A 24,440-nucleotide genomic window follows, 5' to 3' on the forward strand; every position below is an offset into this window, starting at 1 on the left:
GCCCCAAGCATGGAGGCTGACTGGTGTCGTTCTACCCACATTGTAGCATGGTCACTCCTCACGAACACGGGGAAGGCTGCGTCCCTGCGACCCGGTCAGTGCCTGTGGCTCTCCTCAGGTCCTTCGCTGCAGGTAACCCCGCCTCCTCCTTCCTGGACAAGATGTAGCCATCGAGGCAAAACGCTTTCAGCTTTTATTCTATCGAGAGGAAACTCTTTCATCTTGGAAGCACCAAGCCCACACACGGCCCTGTCTGCGCACCCAGCCTCTGCTTCTTCCCTCCCCAGGGAAGGGAAGGGTGTTCATGCCACAGAGACGAGAGCTGGGGGTAAAACAAAGCACTCAGGGAGGAAAGAGAAATAACCAAGTTTGCTTCCTGGTATCCAGCTAAAGGTGATGAAAACAATATTGGCAGGGGGGGGGTGGGGGCGGGCATTTCCTCTTTTTATAGACCACCTAAGAGGGAAAAAGTAATTTAATATTAAAATCAAAAGTATTTTAAAAATTAAAAAAACCCTTGTAACAACTAATGTAAATATTAAATAAAACAATTATATTATTGGTGGTTTCCCTTATGCAATTTTTAAAAAATTGAAAGGAAAAACCAACGTGAATGAGCATCAGAGGACTGGGAAGGGTGGGGGAGGGAAGGGAAAAGTCGTGAGGAGGACACAGAAATGTGGGTGTTTCGGAACCAAAGTAAGCACTGAAAGCTAAATTGCTCTAAATGGCCTGCTTAATTTGGGCAACTTAAAATAAATGGACTTGAAACCCATTTACAAGGAGGGGGAAGAAGATAACACAGCTATTATTGGATTTCGCACACTTAAAATACAGCTAGTGAGACCATTCCTGCATACTCTCCACAAACCCGTGTGGAAACGAAGCATCAGGGTGGCGGAAGCTAACACCTGGGGGACAGGGGCTGGTGGACGTAGAGGTGAATATCATCGGTAAGAAGGAAGTTACCGCTGTAAAAACTGCTGCAGCTGCAGTGACTTAAAGACAGCAAAAAATTACATAGAGCAGGTGATATTATATTAATTCTGAGATTTTAAAAATCGTAATGAATAGCAGATGAATTGGGGACTAAGGGAAACTGAAAAATAGCTTAGTAAAAATGGGAGCATAAAAGAGACAGTTTAAGTGTTAAAAGGTTCACAAACACTGCGGAAGGAAAGATGATGGATACAAAAATAAACTGCAGGAAGCAGACTGGAGGAGAAAAGAAAGAACATGGGAAACACGGAAGCCCTCTTAGCAACAGGGGTCTTTTAATCAGAAGAATGTATTTCCTAATTAGTACTTTGGGTCTGTGGGGTTATTTTCTCATTTGGGCCGTACCGTTATTTCACCCGAAGTTATTTCTTCACTGAGAATTAAGGAGTTTACTGAATTGACTACATTATTATTTTTTTACTGGGATCTTTATAGTTCACGACCAAACTCTGACCAATCTTAACTCATACAAAAGGCAAACGAATAAAATCTTGCCAATTATTTTAGTCATTTGATTTACCCTTCTCCCAGCAATCCTACTTCAGGGGAGAGAGAATTGTGAGGCCTTTGAAAAAAATATCTGCTTTGGAAGCCTTGACTTAAATGGACTCTCAAATGGTTTTTCTTTTGTAATTAAAAAAAAGCACATCATCTTCTACAGGACCTTGGGGTTAGCTGTGTCCATACGGGAAACCAAAAATATGTCATTTGTGTTGGTGACTAAGCATTGTACCACTAGAATTCAAAGTATACCACACACACACGCACACACACACGCACACACACACACACACACACACACGCAGTGCCCTCTTTGATCTCTGGCTACCTCTAACACCTGACTCTCAACATTTCATCTTTAAGAAAAAGTGTGTATTTTCAAAGTCAGGGGAAGACTGAGTCTCCTCCCTGGGGACCCCTGGCAATGGCCGTCCTGGTGCTCACTGTCAGCAGGCGCCACAGCCCTCCCTGGCTCTGTGATCTCCCAGCCGCTCAGCCCTTTCCCAGGTCCCCAGGCTATTCCTAAATCCCATTAATCCTTTCAGAGCCCATGTATCATCCAGAGAGCCTCCATTAATCAGCGACGCAGAAACTGCTGGCCCACAATCGTCCCCGCGTTCTCAGCTGCACGCAACCAAACGTGCACCTTCCCAGGCCTCTGTTCCAATTATAGTGCCGTCTGCAAAAAGTTCAGCCGCGTTTCTGGCTAACTCTGCAGTTCTCTCCTACACAGGAAGACAAAAAAGCTTCAACCAGCTGCCTTCGAAGAGGAGCAAATAAAGTCAACACTGGCAGACTCCAACAGCACCCTGGCATCATTTCCATGACCTCACTTTAGCCCGTAGCTGTCCACAGATGAGATGGCCAGAGTGTAAGAACCCAAGGACTCAACCCAGTGCTGTGAAGAGTTTAGAATCAAACTGTCCCAAATCACAAAGCATTTAGCAAAGCAACTATGTGCTCATCCATATCCTATTTCCTTACTCATGACTTCTGGGGAACACTACCATGAATATGACTTTTATATAAGTGACCTCTTCTCACTGTATTCTCCCAAGAAACTTAAAAGTGTATTTCTTTTCAGGAAAAGAACCCTGCAGTTCACACAAGCCACGTGGGGAGACAAGAAATGCTTCTGTAGAAGGGCGCAGTGGGCTAGAAATCTGAGGACCCAGGATAGTAACTGAGGGCCATGGTCCTCAAACCCACCCCACCTTCCTCCCAGGATACCCCGGGAGGTGCTGTTTAGGGGATCCAACAGCCCCGTACTTTGACTAGTCACTGATGCGAACAAAGGTCTGGTGACACCAACCTTGGGAAACATCAGTTACGACCCAAAAGCAACAGAAACCAAACCTTGGAAGCCCCAAGACGGGGACGACTGCATTAGAATCGTTGGATACCAACGTTTCCCCATGGAACAACAATTTATCCGTTTGGTCTTAGACCTCCATTGAGGTCACGTGATTATCACAGGATCAGAAAGGCATGATTTTAAAATGATTTCATCCTGAAGGGCAAACAAACATGCTTCTCACCCCCAGAGATAAAGAAAACACTAAAAATAATGAAAGTGGTTCATGAGAGACAGCTCAGGGAGAGGAACGCTGTTATTCGGGTTTCTTGGCCTCCTCTGGGGCCTGGGAGAGCATAGGATTCCTACAACACTCTATGATTCTCAAGCACAATACAAACTTCTTGAATGGGATTTGTGGATTGCTTGGGAGTGGGTCCGTGTAAAACGCCACGCGCCTCTGCCTTACCTGGCCTTGCAAGGCGTATCAGAGAGATGTACACATCGTGGCAGTCCCTCTCCTGCGGTATGACGAGTTGTAAGAGCTGAAAGTTCTTGCAGCGGATAAGCAGATGGCATCCCGTAGCTGTCGTCGCCTGCTTCTCAATGGTGGAAATCTGGCTGTGGAGAATCTACAACCAAAAGTTGAGGTGGATGAGCTCAGCACAGATACCTGATGAAGTGACAGGGAGGGACCCAGAGCCCTGAGCCACACAGAGGGACAGGCAACACTGCCCACCCTCCAGCCAGCTCCACACCTGCGCTCAGATAACAAGAACTGAGATGTTTGGGGGAAGAACCAACTGTTTAATTTTATCATTTTACTTTTCTTTTTTTTTAAAGATTTTATTTTTATTTTATTTTTCAGAGAAAGGGGAAGGGAGGGAGAAAGAGAAGAAAAGAAACATCAATGTGGGTGCCTCTCGAGTGCCCCTTACTGGGAACCTGGTCCACAACCCAGGCATGTGCCCTGACTGGGAATTGAACCAGCGACTCTTTGGTTTGCAGGCCAGCATTCAAACCACTGAGTCACACCAGCCAGGGCTCATTTTACTTTTCAGTGCTGAGCTTTCTGATATCCAAGCTCCTTATTTGAAGCCAACTGTTCAGCATGCCATTTTGTACAAGTCCAGGTAAGGGAACATTTTGGTTGTCCAATGCTGATTGCGGTTCATAGCTAAAATTACACAAGGTCATGAGAAGTTAGTAAAATAAACCTTGCAATCAACAAAAGCTAGAGATGACTCCACTGGGAGGGGCCACCCTGCTCCTGAATTCCACATGGAATGCTCAAGTTCAACAGCAACTTGTGCTTGTTTTCTAAGCTGTTGGGGGTCAGGCCAGCTGCAGAGGAGATTTATTTTAAAGGAAATCATGCCGAAGGGCATCTTTGTTGTTTCAGGAGGGTCTCCACTTAGTCCTCAGTGACGGCGTCTCATTCTTTAAATTCCTCTCCAGTAAGTAGGACCTGCCACCTTCTGCTGAAAACGTGGCAATGTCTATGGAGTACAGAAAGGTCCAAATCTACAATTCAGGGAGTCTGGCACTGGTCATTACATCATGGTGAGTTGGCTATATAAAATAAGAAATACCCAGTGGTCTCATTATTAAGGAGCAGAAACACCCGATGCTAGGACTCTTCCCTAGCTTTCCTTTACTTTTTTTTGTTTTTTAAATTATCAGAAAAGTGGAGGTAACAGGATAGAATGACTGTATCTGGCATACTGACATTTTTTAATCTCTACTCAAAAGCTGTGACAAGAACCACCTGTATCTCTGGCTCTTTCTAGGTCTATCTTTGAGGATGGCCAAATAATTAGTGTTTAAGATGAGTAAGGAGGTGTGGGTTTGACTCTGTGCAGAAAAGGGCAAAGGTCGCATTCCCAAAGCAGTTCTCGGAATACCCAGACACCGAGAGTCCACCCGCCTCACCCCGGGGGCAAACCAAACAGTGGAGAACCAGACTTCTCGTCAAACAATGTAAAGTCCGAAAGAAGGAATGCATACCCACGTTTCTTTTCTTGTGTCAGGAGCATTTTCCACAAATATGACATGAGTAGCCGTCAAATACAAAGTACCTAGGACTGCTTTTTTAGAAGATATTCGATCTACCAAGCGGACATTTTCGACCTGGGAAAAAGAATTTGACACAGCTACAGTTAAAGTATAAGAGGTAGTCAAAAAATAAATAACGGGTAGGCAGTCCTGTACTTTATCCAAAATACAATTTTGAAAATTCTCCCAATATGAAAAACCCAAATTTGCCCCTTACATTACTTAGATCACACACCATGAATCTGCAGACCAAAAGATAAAAATTCACCAATTACTTAAATATAATCGTAAATGCACTGCAAAAGATTTACAGACCCTATTCGTTAGGGTTACCTTTTCTGTGTTTTAACTAAGTCAGAGTTGTCATTTCATTGTTATTACATAATTCTAGTTTCAGGCAGGAAATGTGTGCATCAAAGTTCTGAGCTTACACAATAACTGTGTATAAATTACTTTCTATTAAAAAGGAAATTGTTATTTCCTTTTTATTTTTCACTTTAAGTGTTTATTAAACACTTTCCTGTGTGTTTCTCAGTTGTAGAAATTGTCTCAAGAGAGGAAATAGATATATATACATCTGGAAGCAAAAATTATCAAAGAAATGTTCTGCATGTTTACAAGGGAAACTCCCCAAACTAAGATTCTTACATTCATCTATAATAAAATATGTCTGACACATGGAATTCTTACCACTGAGCTAATTTGACTGTTAGGAGTGGTTTCTTGGAAACCATTTTTATCGAGCATGCATTTCTTACATGCAGAGCAATGTCAAGGACATGTTCATTGGGATCATTCCAACATGAAATGCAGTAGGAGTGACAAGACAAGCTCTATGGGACAAGTGGAAACTGAAGACAGACAGCGGCTCCACCCTCATTTTTCAAGTCAGGGTGGTTCTTTGCTTCCATGAGACAGTTTAGGGACTAAGGAATCGTATTTGCTCCATCCTTTAGCCCAGGGGAGAAGCTGTGGTCCTGATAGAACTGGAGAGCCCAAGGCTCCTCAACTGTCCAGGGGAAACCCGGGGAAGGGGTGGATCTGACCTACTGAACACCACTCAGGACAACTCCAAGGGCAAACAGCACCCAAGACACCCACTGCTTCCATCAGCCTTCCGATCCCATCCCACTTCTTCCTCATTTCCAGGGATCTAATGAGGTGAATAAAGAGTTAGGGATTTGAGACACTGTCTTTACCCCAGGGTGGTTACATACTTCCTGAGGCCTTGTGAATGGCTATGATTCATAAAGATGTTCATTGAAGAACCTATCATCTTATTGTTTTTAAAAGTATTTATTTTGTTATGGATGTGCTCCACTTTCTTTTATATGGATGATTGTCCCTGTGTCGCTTTCGTGAATGGTCTTCATATCACTGGACTTCCCTACTAGGTTGTCATCATTTCTCATACATTTATCAGAACAGTTTCTATAGTACAGATAGCAGCATATGGCCTACTTCTTATGTGTTTTTGTGTCTTTCACAAGCTTTTTTAGTGGTTCCACTAATTTTTTCAGTGAAGTTACTTGGATCTTCTGAGTAGAGAGGAATATTTTCTGTAATGATTTGCCCCTTTCTTTCCAGTATTTATACCTCTTTTGCCCCGTGTTTAATGACATGAACTAGAAGCTTCCAAGTGACAGTGACAGTCTCAGTCATACTTGTGTTGTTTTTTGTTTGTCTTTTCAATAACAGCTTTATTGCAATGACTCATATTCCATACAATCCACGCATTTCAAGTACACTATTCAAGGTTTTAAGTATGTTCACAGAGTTGTACATATTATGATTGTGCGACCATTGTCACCATCGATTTTGAAGCATGGTCTTCATCCCACGAGACAGAAGACCTGTACCCACAGCAGTCTCCCCCAGCCACCCCAGCACTAGGCAATCATCACTCTAAATCATCACAGAGACCATCCTGTCTCTGTGGATCTGCCTGTTCTGGGCATTTCATGTAAATGGGATGTGTCATACTTTGTGACTGGTTTCTTTAACTTAGCATCATGTTCTCAATCTATGTTTTAATCCGAAGTCATCCAGTTTTAGAATGTATCAGTACTTCATTTCTTTTTATTGCCGAGTAATACTCCATTATATGGATATACCACATTTCATTTACCCATTTGGCAGTTGATAGACATTTGGGTTGCTTCCACTTTTCAGCTATTGTGAGTATTGTTGCTATGCAAATTCTCGGACAAGTGTTTGTGAGGATACATGCTTTCTTTCTCTTGGATATATACATATATCTCAAGATCTGTCCAGAAAAATCCAGCCATTATTAATATAAGAAGAATTGCTTGCACAATATAGATGTAATCTGGCAGCCAAGGAGAATATACTGGAATGTACATATGTGAACAATGACACCTTCACTGTACTAGTTAGTGGCGGCGTTAGATGCCGTTGAGTGAGCATGTTGCATTAAGCTTGAACATTCCTCCATGGAAACTATTCAGATGATTCAGAAGGCCACAGCTATGGGTAAATGGTGATTGGCAGCTTCATCACGACAATGCACCTGCTCTTGTATCACATCTCATACAGAGTTTTTTGGTGAAACATCAAATCACCCAAGTGACTCAGCACCCATACAGCCTAGATTTAGGACCTTGTGACTTCTGAATTTTTCCCCAAACTAAAATCACTTTTGAAAGGGAGAGATTTCAGACCATCAGTGTGATTCAGGAAACTACGATGGAGCAGCTGATGGCAACTGGGAGAACCTGTGTGAGGTCCCAAGGTCATTTTAACATCTATTTTATTTACAAATTATCTTCTAATTGCTACTTCTCAAATTCTTACAATGTTTTAATTTTTATCTGTGGGTAAATCTCTCTCTTCATGTCTTCTCTCATTGTTCTTATTTTTTTGTGGTTAGATAGGCAAAAGTTTTTCTTCAAAGAAACAGGTCTTGAATTTATTAACTTAATAATTTTTCTCTCTCCTAATTACTAATTTCTGCTTGTGCTTGTTAATGCATGTCTTACCTTTCTTCCCTTGGGGATATCATGAATTTGTTTGTTTTTGTTCCTTTCCAAACTTTCAGGTTTAATAGTCAGCTCATTAAGTTTTATTCTTTTTGTTTAGTGACAAAAATTTCAGTCCAATCATTTTCCTCCAAATAAATCTTTGGCTGCATGTTTTATTATTCTTACTTTCTACATAGACCATAACTGGAGTTTTTATTTCTTCTCTGACCTAAGAGTTTTTAAGGAGAATATTTTTCAATTCCCACATGATTGGATTATTTTATTTAAACATTTGTCATTAAACATTCTATTTTAAACTAGCTGCAACAAAGATATTATGGAAGAGAGTTGTGGGAAGAGAGAAGGAAGGGGATATATTATTTTTGGAACATTTCTATGGGAAAAAACTAATTTGCATGCTAAAATGTGCCTAACTAAATTAAGCAGAGGTCCAGGGGTGATATGCCAGTTCACAATATCTAAAAATGAAAATCAAGTAATTTCCCTGGTACTTAGACTAATGAAACAAAGTTTTATTGAGACAATCACATTGAACATGAGTTACTATTTTGAGACAAAAATATTTAGTATGAATTATTCTCCCTACAGAAGTGAAGGAAGTAGCTGTGCCACTTAGCTTATTTTTAGAAAACCTCAGTAGAACTGAGCAAGGATTGCAGATGGTCATCAATTAGAATACTTAATGAGATTTTTTTCCATGTTTTCATGTTCACTTTGGAGGCTGCTGCAGGAATATTACATTTCAAAAGTTGGAACTGGTTTTTACAGGTCCTACAGCTGTCAAGAGCAATTTGGAACTAGGGGGAGGAATAAAGAAACAAAAAGCAAATAGGGAAACACCAACCACGTGATTTCCCGGTGCTGTGAAACAACCAAAGAAATGGGCGATACCACTTAAAATTCAGTTGTTTGAGAAATTCTGTGAAGCCCTGCTCACTCACATCATGTGGTTTGCACAAAGGTAGCCAGAGCTTTCTTGAGAGCCAGTCAACTCAAGAGAAAATGCAATAAATCCCAAGAATTTTGCCACCATCTTGGAGACTCACGGACTCAATATTGCTGCCTCATTGCTCAGTTAACTTAATTCTATTGCACCGACACATATAATAACCTACATGGTAATAAAGCCTCTTTCTAACTCAAAGAGAGATGACTCTTAGGAAACCACCAGTTTCTCTAGACAAAGCTATTCCCTAGACACAGTTCATTTGCATGCTCCTAGGCACACCTAGTAACCTAGTATGTCTGAAGATGCTTAAGACATACTAAGTAATGATGCTCTGCAAATGGCAGCTCATCTATGCAAATCATATTACAATATATCATTAGTTCTTGGGTGTACACTTTGCACCTTCTGACACTTCTGAAAATGCAGCGCATTTATTAATTTTCTGAAAAATTAATCTTATGATGAATGTGGTAAGAAGCCATTGTGCCATTGAAGGGGCAGGGCTCTTGTCTTTCTTTGCAGTACATAAAATCTCAGTGCATCTTAAAATCACTGATGCTCTAGCTTTGCTGAAGTGCAGTTAAGTTTGTAGTCATTGACATATAAATGGTATCTGAAGCCATGAGACCCAAAGAGGTTACTTAGGGAAAGCCTGTAAAGGGAGAAGAGATCTGAGAAAATGCAACACTTAAAGGCTGGATGAAAGAGAAGGATTCAGAAAAGCCAACTAGGAAGGAATGGCCTGTTAGGAGAAAAATCAGGGGAGTATGATGTCAAGGGAGCTTGTGCAGAAGCAACGATCCACAAGAAGAGTGTTTGTGTCCAGTGCTGCTGAGAGATCAAATAAGGCAAGGCCTGTACGATGCACATGGAGCTCCGTAACATGGAAGACGTGGAGACCCTAGCAGGTGTGGTCCTGGGGGCGCAGGCTTCAGAAGCCATCACACAGCAGCTGGAGCGGTGAGCTCACAGGAGCGGAGAAAGGAGAGGCCCCAGTCTTTGCGGAAGTGAGGGCAGACTGGGTGGAAGCCAGAGGGGCACGGTCTGGCCTCTCAGACTCCATCCCAAAGCAGCCAACAGCCAAAGCACGCAAAGAGCTTTCCAGAAGCAACTGGCATGTCAAGACGTTTCCAAGAAAGAAGCCTATTAATGATACCAGTGAGAGGGGGCATCTGCAGTTGAGAAGCAGACAGGAGAAAAAGTAACTCCCATGAGGAGTAACTTGTGAGGGATATGTTTTAAAGGATTACGTTAGAGGACTACTGGGCAAGGATTTGTCCTGCTAATGCTGAGGTCTTCCTGATCTTAAGAAGCTTTCTCCTCTAACTTAAAAACTGGTCTTTTTTAAAAAAAATTGAGGCATATACTGATCTATATAATGTTTTAAGATTCAGAAATATAGAAGGAAGGAGAGAAAACCATCCCTAGTCTCAAAATTCAAACATGCATCTTTTGGTGCATTTTAGAAAAATATCTATCAACCTCATCTGAAGCATTGTTGGATTAGGTAGTGAAGGCCTGGGGTGATAATCCAGGGGTGGGGAGGAAGCGTCTAATCTCAGCTTTTTGCTTTATGAACCTTCCCTTGGCCCCAGATCTTCAGAGGATTGGGCTTTGTCCCATAATGCGTTGATGGGGTGGGGAGGGCCGTGCAATTAAGTAAGGGGCAGGTTCTAATTCTGCACAGCAGTGTCATGGCACAGAGATGTAAACATGTTTGCTGAAACACTCTCTATCCTGAGCAAATCCAGTGAAAGCGGAAGATCAGGCCAGAGGCGAAAATGCAAACCTCCAGGGGAGTTGGCAAAAATTCTGGGGAGAGGTTTGGACTTGCCAAGGGGATACAATGGGGGTGTTCTAAATAACTTTACCGATATCTTGTGGATCAGGCTGATCCCAGTTGTCAGTGGCTGATGTAAAAATCATCAATAATAATAATAATGAAAGCAATAACCAATATATAGAGAGAGAGCACTGACTCAACGCTAGGCACTGCGCTGCCACTTTGCATATCTGACCTCAGTGAATCCCCTCAGTAACCCCAGGAGTTAAGATCTCGCACAGTCCCCTTGTCAGTTGTGTTTAGAGGCCTGACCGGTTTCCCCAGCTGGTAGGGAAGGTCTGTCTAACCCCAAAGTTCAAGCTCACCAAGGCAGTGAGCATGGCTGAATACCATTGAGGTCAATGTAGCCCTGTTATTCAAAATCCATATGCTTAGGATAATCAATGAACAATTATTTTAAGCAACTTTATACATGAAATAAGAACCTGCAAATAGAGTGCTTTAAGACAAAAGTAGACTGTAAAACTACATTCACAAAGCCCTGTCGGAATATGCTTTGAGATAAACCCAAAGACAGAACGCCTGGGAATGGGCCACAAGAGCCCAAATGCTGGCCAAGGAGACGTTCAGGAATCTCGGGACTGAGAAAAACTAGAACACCAAGCATCCAATTCAACAAAACACCCATGTGCTGCACCACGTCGGGTTCTGAGAAAAAGAAAAGGGTGAAAACGATCGAGTCCGTCTCTCCTCAAAAATCGTACAGACTCCACAGAAAACACTGTGCCCTGGTTTAATGGCCTTTTCATTCCATCCCTGCTTGGCTGGGGTTAGATAGAGAGAAAGGAAGGAAAGGAAGGAAAGGAAGGAAAGGAAGGAAGGAAGGAAGGAAGGAAGGAAGGAGTAAGGGAGGGAGAGAGAGAGGGAGGGAGGGAGGGAGGGAGGGAGGTCGGTTACATGAATTTTTCTAGGCCACACTGAAAAGCTTCAGTGAAAACACCAGACCCCACAAGGTAATGCCAGGCCTGAAACGGGACACCCGGCTGGGGATCACAAGCCCAGCTCAGTCCTTCCCCGCCGCCTGGCATCAGGAGGACCCTGTAAATCACTGCGAGACAGAGCCTCTCGGCAACTCCCCATCGCACCCCTGACTAATTGCAAGCTCCATAGAATAGGGGCCTTTGTACCCGGCAGGCCAAACACTGGACTGATGAACATATTGGGTTCCAGAAGCAACCTAGATGCTCTGGGAAAGTAAAGCTGTTCTGCAGCACAAGAAACCGAAGTGCAGGGGAGGGTTACTTGTCTTGAAAAGGACAGAAGAGAAACTTACGGCCCTGGCTTTCCTTGGGCCAAAGACGCCCGATACCATACAAATTAGGCTGTAGGTCACTGCCACCCGGGGGGAAGAGATCCAGAGGTTGTTGAACAGGGAAAAATCAAAATGTCTGTAGCAGCCAAAACCTAAAACGAATTTATGTTCCAATCTAAGAAAAGCAACTAGATAAATAGTTTGTCATGCTAAATTTGGTATCATGACATTTCCTAACTCTACCAACATGAAGAGTAAAGCGTTTGTCTCTGAGTCAGGAGGCCTGGGCTCTGGATCTGGTTCTGAGTTTGAAAAGGACCCGCACAGGCGGTTGGGTTGCTGTCTCTGGATCTTGACTTCTACAGAGGACCTGACAGGTATTTAATGCCTGTCTCCAGCCTCACAGGCCACAGCTCTAACCCAGTGGTGCCATACAGAAAAGCTAGAAGGCACACAAAACAGCAACAGTGAAAAGACACACGATAATGACTGCATATTAAACCCTGCAGAAATTCAGCCTCTCAGTAATGTGGTTGGCCAACAAAACGCTGGTGATTTCCTAAGGACAAGGGGCACTGGCCTCAGCCCAAACAGGTGCTGCATAGGTCACTTGGACAGGCTCAGAGGCTGTGCTGAACCCCACGTTCAAGGCCCGAAGGGGAAAGAGGCACATGCCCACACAAGCACAGCACTTACTGTGTGAAAGAATTTTGGTTGCCCTTCTTTAACAAAGGACATCAGACTGGATCTTTTAAAAAGTATTATAGTTAATCTTAATGCTCATAGAATTCTCTAAAATAAAATTTTAAAAGAATTATGCAAAATATATGTTTATATCAGAATGCCAACCTGACTTCTGAAACTATAATATTTTAAAATCTATCTGTCTAGCTACCCATCTGGTTTTTTTTCTACAGTCTAATGATGCTATTCAAGCGACATGGCATATGGACCAATCTGGCTTCCTAGTGCCCACCCAGGGAATTTCCACACCACCACTCAGAAAGCAGCTCAGTGACAAGGCGGACTGGTGCAGAGACCAAACTGGAGACCACCACACTAATGAGGAGCTAAAAGTAAAGGCAGAGTTCATCTTCCTAAAATATGCAATTGTAAGCAGAACACATGAGCCACAAAGTATGTACAATACAAAAAACGTGTGTGCGCATACGGCAGTTTCAAGTGCACGTTAATGAATGTCCGTCCATTAGACTTTGCGCTACGGTAGCACAGCGATTAGGAAACCGAGGTGAAGGCTGCACAGCTGGGCCTGGAAGCTCCCAGGGAGGGAAGCTGCCCTTCCGCACCCAGGGTCTTGGGTGCGCAGGCTCTTCTGACCTAAAGCAGTGCCCCCCCCCACTCCGCTCCCTGCTCCCCACTAGCTAACTGTTGAGAGTCACGATCGGGCCAACCCAGGCCGAAGTTTCCAGAAAAGCTGACAGTAAAGAAGGAAGCACAACTGTGGCAGACTCCTTTCACCTAACGTCTCCCTTGAGCAGAGGGGGCAGAAGAAGGAAGGGTAATAGTAATGACAATACTCACTGCCTTTTACTGAGCAACTACGGCATGTCAGGTATTGTGCTAAGTGTTGTCCATACACTATTTGTAACCCTCGCTGGGAGGGAGACATGGTTAGCCCGTTTTACAAATGATAAAATAGAAGGGCGTGAGGCGTACATCGACTGCCTAAAGTCCCACAGCTGGACCTCTCCTGTACTTGACCTCTTCAGCCCAGTCCTAATACTGCAGAGTAAGGAAAGGCAATGGCTCAAAAGCCTATCCTCCCTTTCCCCTAAAATGTCAATTAGAGAGTGATAGAGTTGACAAGGAAAAAGCTCTGGCTGAAGCCAAAGCCTTAATAACTCAGCACACAGCAGCTCCGTGAGTCATTTGAACCCCCTGCTTGCTCAGACCCCCAAGGGCACCAGCAAGGCCTGAGGAGCCTGGATACCTGGGTGTCCCCAGGACTAGCTGGCCAGTGTCCTGAGATGGGCACCGGTGTGTTGCAGGTCAGAAGGTGCAGTGACGCGCACGCAGCATGGGGATAAGAGCTTCAGGAGTCAAGTTGCACTTGTGACCAGCCATGCATTAATTATAGAAACAGCCACCCTACTAGAAATGCGAAATGGTTTTATTTATGCTAGGTTGCTGGGTTGCTAAGATGTTTTAAGTTTGAATCCACCCACCCACGAGTACCTGCATATGTTAGAGAAAAAGTACACATCTCAGAAGTTAGTAACAAACAGTAGTCACTGATAAATTCTCAGCAAAGACTTCAGAGATTTAATTTTTGTTCCTACTGCATGATCACCTGGTGTCTGCACCTTCATTTCCCCTCTTAAAGGAGTAACCACGACAGAGCATTCAACAAACATGGACTATGCACTTGTAGTTGCAAAGTACGTTGACACAGAAGAAAAAGCGAAACAATAAAAAGTTAAAGATCCTTCAGAATATTAGAATTGTTATAATCTGTTATGCTAGCAGAAAAAAATTTGATTTTTCAGCTTAAAAGAAGCACTTTCAGTTCTGTATGGTATATTTGAAAGTTGTTAAGAGAGATCTTAAAAGTTCTCATCTAAAGAGAGAAGTTTACTGTGTAAAGTGATATTTACTGAATTTATTATAGTAATTATTTTGTAATATATACATATATCAAATCATTATTCTGTACATACATTAAACTTACATATTTCAATAAAACTGGGAAAGTAAAATATTGTAAAATGTTACATAATAAACTTGCTTGCAAAAAATAAAAATAAAAGTAATTAAAAGAAGCGTTTTTCCTTATTTACATAAAATTGTTTAGAAAAATAGAAGATGGTAGTCATGAAACTTCAGGAGTTTTCTACTCCAGCTATTCGGTACAAAAATCAGGAAGGCCAATCCTTCCAAAAGCCAGATTTCATCTGTTTAAAACTGTAAAACCAATGAAAGTATTTTCCCAGGACCATTTATTCAGAGGTCAGATATTGAGGGAAGGGCAAAAATCACAAAGCACCCTCCAAGAAAATACAAGACACGCAACCAAAAGAAATACAAGATTCTGCCCTTCATAAAACCCATAAAAGATCTCTGCTATAACGCAGAGACCAATGCTCATGGGATATGCACATTGAGACTGCATGGAAATAATCCTATTTTCAAGCTGCCTGAAAAAGTAACTCTCTTAAAAATGTATTCTGCCATCAAGCTAAATTATTTTTTAAATGCAAGGTACTTATGAAAGAACCCTGTGAAAATTGAATCACTGCTCTCCACCAGTTTGAACCTGTTTAATTTAATTAGTTTATTAATTAATGTTATTAATTTGTCGAGTGTCTACTCGGTACCCAGAATGTTTATCAAAAGGCTCCTAACTAGTCGCAGTGCCTGCAGATTATCTGACGCCACCACTGTCTGTCAGGGCTCTTCCAGGAGTCAGAGAGAGAAATCTCAGCCTCACATGGCCGAAGCCACAGCGGGTTTTCTGGAGTATACATCCATAAATGTCAGCGGTGGGGCCGGCGCCGGACTGGCCAGGGGTCCAGTGCACCCAGCTCCTGACCCTGGCCTCTCAGTCCGGCACCCACTGGCCTCCACTGGCTCTCAGCTCTCTGCTCGCCATGGTTCTGGCAACTAGCCTCCCCTCCTACCACGTCTGTGCCCAGCGGGATGGCAGCAGCACCCACTGCTTCCCCCACGCCCGAGCAAAGGCTGGCTGAGCTTCACTGGGTCACATGCTTACCCTTACATAAGGTGGTGTGGTCACGGGAGTGACATGATGAGCAGGCAGACTGAGGCACATGCCACACACCAAAAACACATGGACTGAGAGCGGAGCAGGCGTGGCCCCTCAGAGAGGCCAGGAGGACGGAGGATGGCAGCCAACGCCCAGCTCACCGTCATGCAAGTGGTCATCCCCCCGCACCTTCATCACAGTGCTCCCTCGTCAAAGCCTCAATGGCTTCCATAACCAGGTCCCACCCTACGCTGTTAGCAGGTGCCCTTTAATACCACAAACCATCACCAGTACCCTATGACAGATGCCATTCCCCAAAGATCCATCCATCCACCGGAACGTATACCTAGGAAGATAATCCTGCCTTCTCTTTCTTCCTCCATCAACATCCGCTTGGCCTCGAGAGCCTGCACCTTCCATTTGACCTCCCCAAGCACCAGCTTTTTTCTGGACAGAGCAGGTGCCAGCCTGGATAACTGCAGCTGGAGGACTTGAGACCTGGAGAGACTAAAACAAAGTTTGGAACAGACTCTTAACCCAAGGGGTTCAGACACACCGGGGGTAGACATTGGCAGAAGAGCTCGTCCTAGTAATCTTGATCTGACGTTTACAGATCAGGTGGAAGGGAAGGATGGGCTCCTCCAGGCTCTCCGGTTATGCTGGCTGCACAAAAGGACGATGAAAATGAACAAAGATTCTGAAATTTTACGCGTGCAAGAGGGACACTTAGTGCATCAGCTTCCAAAGTAAAGAGTCTACATATTTCCCAATTTGCTGGAAAATCACAGTCCTTTCTCCACACAGAAAATAGGGTACCTGATGCCCACGTTTCTATAAATGTTTCAGCCATCTACAAACCTCCAAATAATTCCAATAACTAAGGTTGTACTCTGTGGAAAATGTAAGCTTTGCAAAATCTGCTTTTAAGATAAGAAAGAGATCAAATTTCTTATATGGATAAGGATATTTTTATCCAGTTCAGGTCAAGGTGAAGAAAATATCTTGATGACCCAGCTAGTCTTGAATGCCTATAAATGGTTAGGTTGTTGAGTCCCACCTACCTGCGTGATTGTTAAAACAGGAGATTGGACTGGCATTTAACTAACCTTTAAAAGTCCTGAGAGGAATAATAAAGCTAAAATAGTTAGTGACACAGAGAAATAGCCAGTCAAGAAATGCAAGTGCTAGGGATTCTTGGAAAAGGCAGAGAAGAGAAAAGAGAGCCCGTTTTTGCTCCGAGGACTCTATAAACATCATGCCAGCAGCCAACCGTCATAAATAAAGAGCAAGCCACTTGAGAGTTTTGCGCAGGGCCCCCATAATTTATTTTGGTAGGATGACCCTGGATGTGTAGGCTTCAAAGAACATGCGCTCTTGAACAAGAGGACAATCCCAGGATTTATTTCAACACCACCTTAAAATAACCTTGACCAAAAATACCATTTCCAACAAGCACAAATAAGAGAAAAAGGAAAAAAGACGCCAGGAGGAGAATAAATGGAGAGCAGATGCTGGGCCCATTGTAACCTGGAGAACAGACGCATGGGGTGACCTCCCTATTCAAGACAGCTGGTTTGACGAACTACAGAAATGATCCCTGAAAGTAAGTCTTTCCAAATAGTTGGTTTAAGGACAATAGTCATTTAAAAGAACAAGTATGGAAGAGTAAGCCCTTGCTAGGAAGCAATATAGAAAGTCAAAGCTTACGTTATTGTGATGACTCCCCTGTAAAAATGTTTCTCACAGTCTAAAACGCTTCCGAAGTTGACATATTTTTGACAGAGGCACTCACAGCGAAGTCTAAATCGGCTACTTATATAGCGCTTTGGGAACTATAAGAAAACATCTTTCCAAGGCCAGGTTGTGCCAAATGGGACTTGCAGCTGGCCCAAAGAGAAGGGGCAGCCTGGACACAGAGAGAACCAAGTCTCACCCCCCCTCCCACCCCCATCTTCTGGCAAGCCTCAGTGCCAGAGGACGGAGGGGTACAGCCTGACCACGCAGGGCCAGGCCCGGCTCCAGCTCATTTACACACTCCCATGCCTCACCCCTGGGCTCCGGGCCTCCAAGGACAGACTCCATAATTGGCACCACATTTTTTTCCTTCTCCTCCTGCAGGACAGCCCTCTGGAGCCCATCAGTCCCCTTCTGGGAAATGAGGATGCAGCAGACACAGGGACGGGAAGCTTCTTCTGGGGCCCCGTAGGACAGGCTGCACTACTGCCCTGTCACCAAGAGCCCTGAGTTACCAAGGACACTGAGGACCCCACTCAGCCAGCGCAGACAGCATGCTCCCTCCAGCCTAACACCCAGGACCTGCCTCCTTCATTCCGCCTTTCTTCTGCCACCCCCGTCCACAGCGGTCATTCTCTCCCTTTCGGACTGCTGTGGCCCCTCTGGTCATTACCATCTCCTTCCCACTTACCCTGCACTGCCCACGACATGCTGTGTTTACTGTACCGCTCTAATTGTTTCCAAGAACATACAGCATGGGGCAAAGAGGTTTACAATTGTGAGTATGTGAAACGCAGCTTATTCTTGCATTATTATGTATTATTCATTGTATTATGTTCCATACAAACAACTCTGAAATTATCTTTTCCCCACCCTCCCAATATACTTTCAGGGAAGGCACCAAGTTTTTTTTTTCTCCCCTAATATTCCCTGCAGCACCATGAAGAATGCTAGGCCCACACTTACATTAGAACTGACAGCAGAAGAAGGAAATAGGATACAGAGTCCTTGGCTTGCTGGCCTCCTGAAACAACAGACCAGCACAGAGACTTTAGAGCAATGTACAGCCTTCAGCTGTAGGATCTGTAAGGACAGGCACTGTGTCTTTTGTTTTCCACGTTTGTATCCTAATGCCTAGCACGTGTGTGTGCTAAAGCATTTGTCCAGTGAATGAAAATGAACACCACTATGGTGAAAACAAAGCATGTGAGGGTGTTTAGGTAGAACCAGATACGATGAACTGGGAATGCTTTTTTTTTTTTTTAATTTGAATTTTCAGACAAGAAGGTTAGGAATATTCAATTGTGGAAGATGTTGCAAGTACAAGAACCAGAGATGAAAAAATAAAGAATTTTCATCTGCAAACGTGAAAACTAAAATGGAACTAACACTTCTGCTTTTTTCCACAGCTGGGACATAGTACACAGTTGTGGTTGAACGAGCAGTCTGCAAAACCTGATGTGAACACAGCCAACAGGTAAAAATAAAACTGCACCATTAAACAAGATCAGAGGTTGTCTGTGAGAGTGTGTGTGTGTGTGTGTGTGTGTGTTAAATCCAATTAGTCTTCACGCTGGGTGGAGGTTCCCCAGTTGGTGTGGAATCTGAGAAGTTCTGAGAAAGTTTGTTTACCTTTTCTCCAGGTCATGTGCTCCTGGTATGGCTGCTGCATATGAATACATAGTTCAGAACATTCTTTATTTGGAAATCCGAGACTCTTCAAGACACCAGTGTCCTGCCAGTGAAGGGTACACGGTAGAGCTGAACTCGAGTTACTGTGTGGAACATTTTTGCAGGATGCCTGTTGCAATATGTTTCACGAGATTCCTTGGGATTAAAGTTTTGGTGATGAGGTTTTTTACTTTAAAGCAAAACTAAAATTGTGGGCTGGGACTGAGTTCAAATATAATATTTGTATTGAAAGCTGTACTTATATATTCTTACAAAGTGCTCTTGAATTAACAAAATATTATGTAATAAAATAAGAGGAAAAAAAAGAATAAGAGCCGAGGCTTGGACAGTGTCATATTAAACCATATCCCTGATTCCTTCACTTAAGGAGTATTCACTGTGGACCTCTCGTCTGCCAGGCTTGGTGCTCTGGGTGCTGGGGGTACAGCTGCGGACATGACAACATCAGCTCACCTGCCCTCTGCCCCCTCAGCTCACCTGCCCCCTCTGAGGGGTAGTCAGGGGGCAGGCAACAAACAAAGACACACGTGCCAGAAGGCACCAGGAAGGAAATGAAAGTAGGATAAGCCGTCCAGTGCGGAGGGGCATCGGCATGTCCAGGGAAGTCTCCTCTCATGAAACGACTGGATGTTTTCACAGAGAACCAACATCACTGAGAGCCAGCCATGGGGAACCCTGGGAAAGGAGCTATCCAGGCAAAGGAAACCACACATGAAACGCCCTGGCCCAGAACGGCTTTGACAAGTTCAAGGGTCTACAAGGAGGTGGGATGTGTGACGACTGTGTGGGAGGGGGGACAGCATAGGAGACGAGGTGTAACCGGTAGCCACAACAGTCCGGAGGGCCTTCCAGGACAATGCTAGGACCTGGGCTTTCTCTCTGCACAGGGTGGGAAGCGAGCATCCGGTTTCCAGGGGAAGGGTAGCAGGGTCTGGCAAATACATATTCTAATGAAAGCCTTCTAAGGGCTTGGCTTACAGTGAAAAGATATATATATACAGGGTGGGGCAAAAGGAGGTTTACAGTTGTTCATATGGAAAATAGTACAATAATTAATAAATAATAAAATAAGAGCAAACTGTTTCACACACCCACAGATGTGAGTGTACATAGGTAGTGTTCTAAACAATCGCAGTATTATGTTTTATTAAGTCTTTTCTACAACGTAAGTTCCGTGAAACTAGAAATACCATCTTGTTCACCATCAGATGTCCAGGGCCTAAAACAGTACTTGGTATATAGGAAGCACGCAAAGAACATTTGCTGAAGGTACAGGTAAATGAATAAACACACGAATGGTGTCTTCGAACCAACCCACTTAGCTCAGGAAGGCAGAATCCCGTTCTTCAGCCACCACTGCTGGAGCCGGCCCGGCAGCTCACTCCAGGGCAGAAGTCAACTGTGCCCGCCACATTCCCAGCGCCTTGGGCTCCGCTGCGGGCCCTAGGAAGGAAACTTTCTTTCCTAGCTGGGCGATAAATTTATTTCTCCGGGAATCTCTGATAAACAGTGTGTTCTACTAAATGAAAAAGAGGAGAAAAGTAAACACTCAATTTTTATAAAGTTGTCATAGCCTGCCACAAAATTTTAAGTGGGGGGTTATTTTTAGACTATTTTAAATGGCTGTGGGAGGAGGGATTGGGCTTCTGTCCTGGGAAGTACTTCTACTCCCAAAGGCTCCAACTAGCTGTCCAGCAGGGGAAAGGGCACTAGAAAAAAATAGTTGAGACTGTTCCTGGCCCAAGAAATATGGGACAAAATGAGCTTCTTGGACTCCCTCTGAGTGAAACATAAGAACACAAGACTGAACCATCACATGGAACGGAGCCACGGAGCCCTGGGTGTTTGGTCAAGAGGTTTAATTTCATGCATACTTCACAGCTTGTCCAGTTCAGAATGGAAAAACCAATAAAATCGGGATGAGAAAATGTATGTCCATCTGTTCTGAGAAAACGAGCATTCCAGACACCACTTTGCTTGTGGATGTGGGACAGCGGTGATGACCAGTCCCAACCAGCTAATGATACAAGATGGAAGGGGAACGTTGAGACTTTCTAATAAGTAAATGAAGTGGACATACACAGGAGGTCACAGTTTAATATCTTTGTCATTCCTCACTGATGTTTCAAGGTGTATAATCCCTTCATTGTATCCCTGAGAAGCTTCGAATGATGGCACAGATGTTACCATGTCACTTTCACCCATTGATATGTACACATTACCAAATATTAAAATGGGAAAAAGATATAAATAGATAATTCAGAAAAGTAACAAAATGGTCAATAAAGTTATCTTGGAAAACACATCAACCTCACTACTAATAAAAAATACGATAAAATGGCAAGATATTATTCCTCCCTTAAGTTAGCAAATATTTTTTAAAATAATAAAGCAATGGTACAATGGCACTACACCATGTTTCTAAAACATTTTGGAAACCCATTTGGCACCACAAATCAACCATGAAATTGCTCATTTCTGTGATACAACAATTCCATCTTAAGCTTCATCCTAAGGGAGTGATTGCACATGCAGATAAGAATTAATAAAAAGGATGTTCATCATAACATTGCTGTAATAGCCTTCTGGGGAAGTGCTTAATTTGATAATGACATTGCCATAGGATTAAAAAAAATCAGTCTTCTAAAACCATGTTTACAAAGATTACAATATAATAAAGTTGAAGTTATAGTAAGTTAAAAGTAAGTATAGTAAGTTACAGTAAGTTAAAAGAAGTATACTATGAAACAGAACTGGATGATCCTAAGTTTCTGAACAAACAAAAAGTTTGAGTATTCATGCGATGAAAATAATGACTAAAGGAAATATACTAAGATAGTAACAGTGGCTCATTTCTATGTTGACTCTAATATAAAATCAAAAGTAATGTACTTTTGAACCTAAGAATGACTTGTTAAAAGGGGAGAGAGAGAGAGAGAGCTTAGTGCAGATGACATAATGTTGGAGAAAGACACGGACAAAGCGAATCTTCTCATGATTCTGCTGAGCTCTCTGTCTCACAGAGAGAACTTGCAAACGAGATCCCTATTTTCAAGTGGATGATACGGAATTTTTGTAATTGCACATTGCTGAGCTTGACGTGAATTCTAGGCAAGATTCTAAAATGGGTTCTTTCATGGAATTTTGTATGAACCTAGAAAAAGAAGCCATCAATCAGCAGGAAGATCAATGGTTCACTCAGACGTCACTGCAGACGACTTCATTTCTCTGAATGAGCTCGTTGAGGAGGTGATACAGGACGAGTTCACCAAATGGTAGGTGACATCACACTGAGGGAATGAGCACATCTGTTGTCAGAATCAGAATCTTGGGAGATGCGGGACAGTGGCTTCAATCACTAGGAAGTCACATCTGCCTAATTCTCCCTTAGTTAAGATCTTGGATGAGGTCATAGAGGGCAGGTTCATCAGGGAAAGGTCCCAAACTGAGAGGAACAGCAGATGTGCATCAGGATCTACAAACAAAGTCAGGAATTAAGCGATAAGCTAAACCCAATGAAATAATACTCAGCAAAGGTAAGTGCAAGACACCATCATTCAAGGAAATAGTAGAGGAGACGGCTTCACAGCACCATGTATGGAGACAACACCGGGGTTCTCTTCCATAGTAAGCTCACCAAAAGGCCGCTAAGCTGGAACTCAAGGAAATATGCCATTTAAAAAAGAGTTATCAAATATTACTCTCTCCAAATTCAACCAAAACTAAAGTAATCATAAGTTCTTATAACTCAGGGGGTAAGCAGGATGGTAAAGGGGCTTAAAACCATGGCGCTGGGTAGTGCCCAGAACAGGAGCTACTGAGCTAACGACCCAGGTAGGAGCAAAGGGTTGGGGAGATGGCTGCATGAAAGGAAACACGTGAAGGGCCATTTCCTGGAAGGAGGGCTGATGTACGGGCAATATCCCCAAGGACCGAGCTAGACCCAGTTACTAAAAACTACAGTGAGACACATTTTGACTAAATACAAGAAAAACTTCGTCATCATGAGAGCTGTCCATGGTTATTACGGATCCCCAGGGGACACAGCGAGGTCCCTGCATCAAAAGTGTGAATCTCAGGGTAGCTGGGCACTTGGCTGAGATGAAATCCAAACAGAATTCTAGCCCGTTCTCCCCTCGGATGCCAGAAGTGTCTCTGTGACTTCTCCGACGAGTCACCAGACTCTGCTTCGACACCGCTATGCTTTCATAGGTGAACTAATTTCTCTTACACAAACACATGGAATTGTGGGACAGAAATTCTCTATATTGAGCTAAGATCTTCTCCTCTGCTCTTTGGGACTATAAAAATTTCACCTAAACCTGGGCCATATGAGAGGCTTTCAAATACGGAAAGATAGCCTGTAATAAGAATGTTTACGAGACCTTTCCTACTCTCAGTCATTCTCCTCTGAGAAGAATACATGAAGAAAATGGTACCAGGGGCATTCATTGGGGCACAAAGCCCAAATCCCTAATAGAAGAGACCCATGAAGCAACCTGTAGTCACATGAATAATATGTAATCTTTACAACAATGAATAGGTGGATGACATCTACATGGGAATTGTAGATGAACAGGTGTGGACTGGCTGCAAATAGGTTCTGGGTTTCTGTGGGGAGCGATGAAAATGTTCCGAAATGGACAGTGATGACAGTGGCACGACATGGCAAATGTGCAAAAGAACACTGAAATGTACGCTTTAAAATGACTGAAATAGTAAATGTTGTTCGAATTCTATCTCGTTCAAACTATGTATCATCACAAAATACATGCCATTATATCTCTACATATGTTACGTGATACACTGACACTCACAAGTACTTGACACTAGTTCTACTAGAAGACTCACAATGCCACAATCAGTCGTGGGGACTGTGCCCAGGAGGCCTGGGTTACTAAAGCAAGTACTAAAAACTGAAGGGCTGAAATCAAGAATTATTCATCTCTTCTATCATTCAAATATTAATTTGCTCAGCGTGTGCTTATTGGGTGCCAGCAGCTGGGTCAGGTGCTGTGCATCCAGGGGCGGGTCCTCGCCTTCACAGGGCTCTTGGTTTAGCAGAGGAACTTGAAACAAATCATCGCTCAGATAAATACAAAACTTGTAACCGGGGAGCAGGGCGGGAAACACTGGGTTCTGGGATGGAATGTAACGGGCAGATCTGATTTAGATGAGGAATTGGGCAGGAGCCTCTTGGAAGGAATTATATTCAGTCTCCAAGACGAGAGAGTGAGTGAGGCGGAGAGTGAGGCTAGCCTATTTCATGATGAAAGGGCAGTGCCAAGGTTCCGAGGCCGGAAAGAACCTGACGCATTTGAGAAACCCACGGGGCCAGTGGTGACCAGTGGGTAATAAAAAATAAGACTCACGGAATGAGGTGGGAAAGGAAAAC

The 24,440-nt window shown here is 43.4% G+C and overlaps 1 protein-coding gene across 1 annotated transcript in view; it reads right to left on the minus strand.

The window, feature by feature from the left end:
- Nucleotides 1-24,440, minus strand: part of MTMR7 (myotubularin related protein 7) — a 77,549-nt gene that overhangs the window by 49,343 nt on the left and 3,766 nt on the right. The window contains exons 2-3 of the mRNA XM_028526546.2: nt 4,802-4,924; nt 3,264-3,426 (exon numbers count right to left, since the gene is read on the minus strand). Of these exons, the coding sequence (XP_028382347.1) occupies nt 3,264-3,426; nt 4,802-4,924 (286 nt within the window). The remainder of the gene's footprint in view (nt 1-3,263; nt 3,427-4,801; nt 4,925-24,440) is intronic.

Source organism: Phyllostomus discolor, chromosome 11 (genome assembly GCF_004126475.2).
Source record: "Phyllostomus discolor isolate MPI-MPIP mPhyDis1 chromosome 11, mPhyDis1.pri.v3, whole genome shotgun sequence".
Lineage (NCBI taxonomy): Eukaryota > Metazoa > Chordata > Mammalia > Chiroptera > Phyllostomidae > Phyllostomus > Phyllostomus discolor.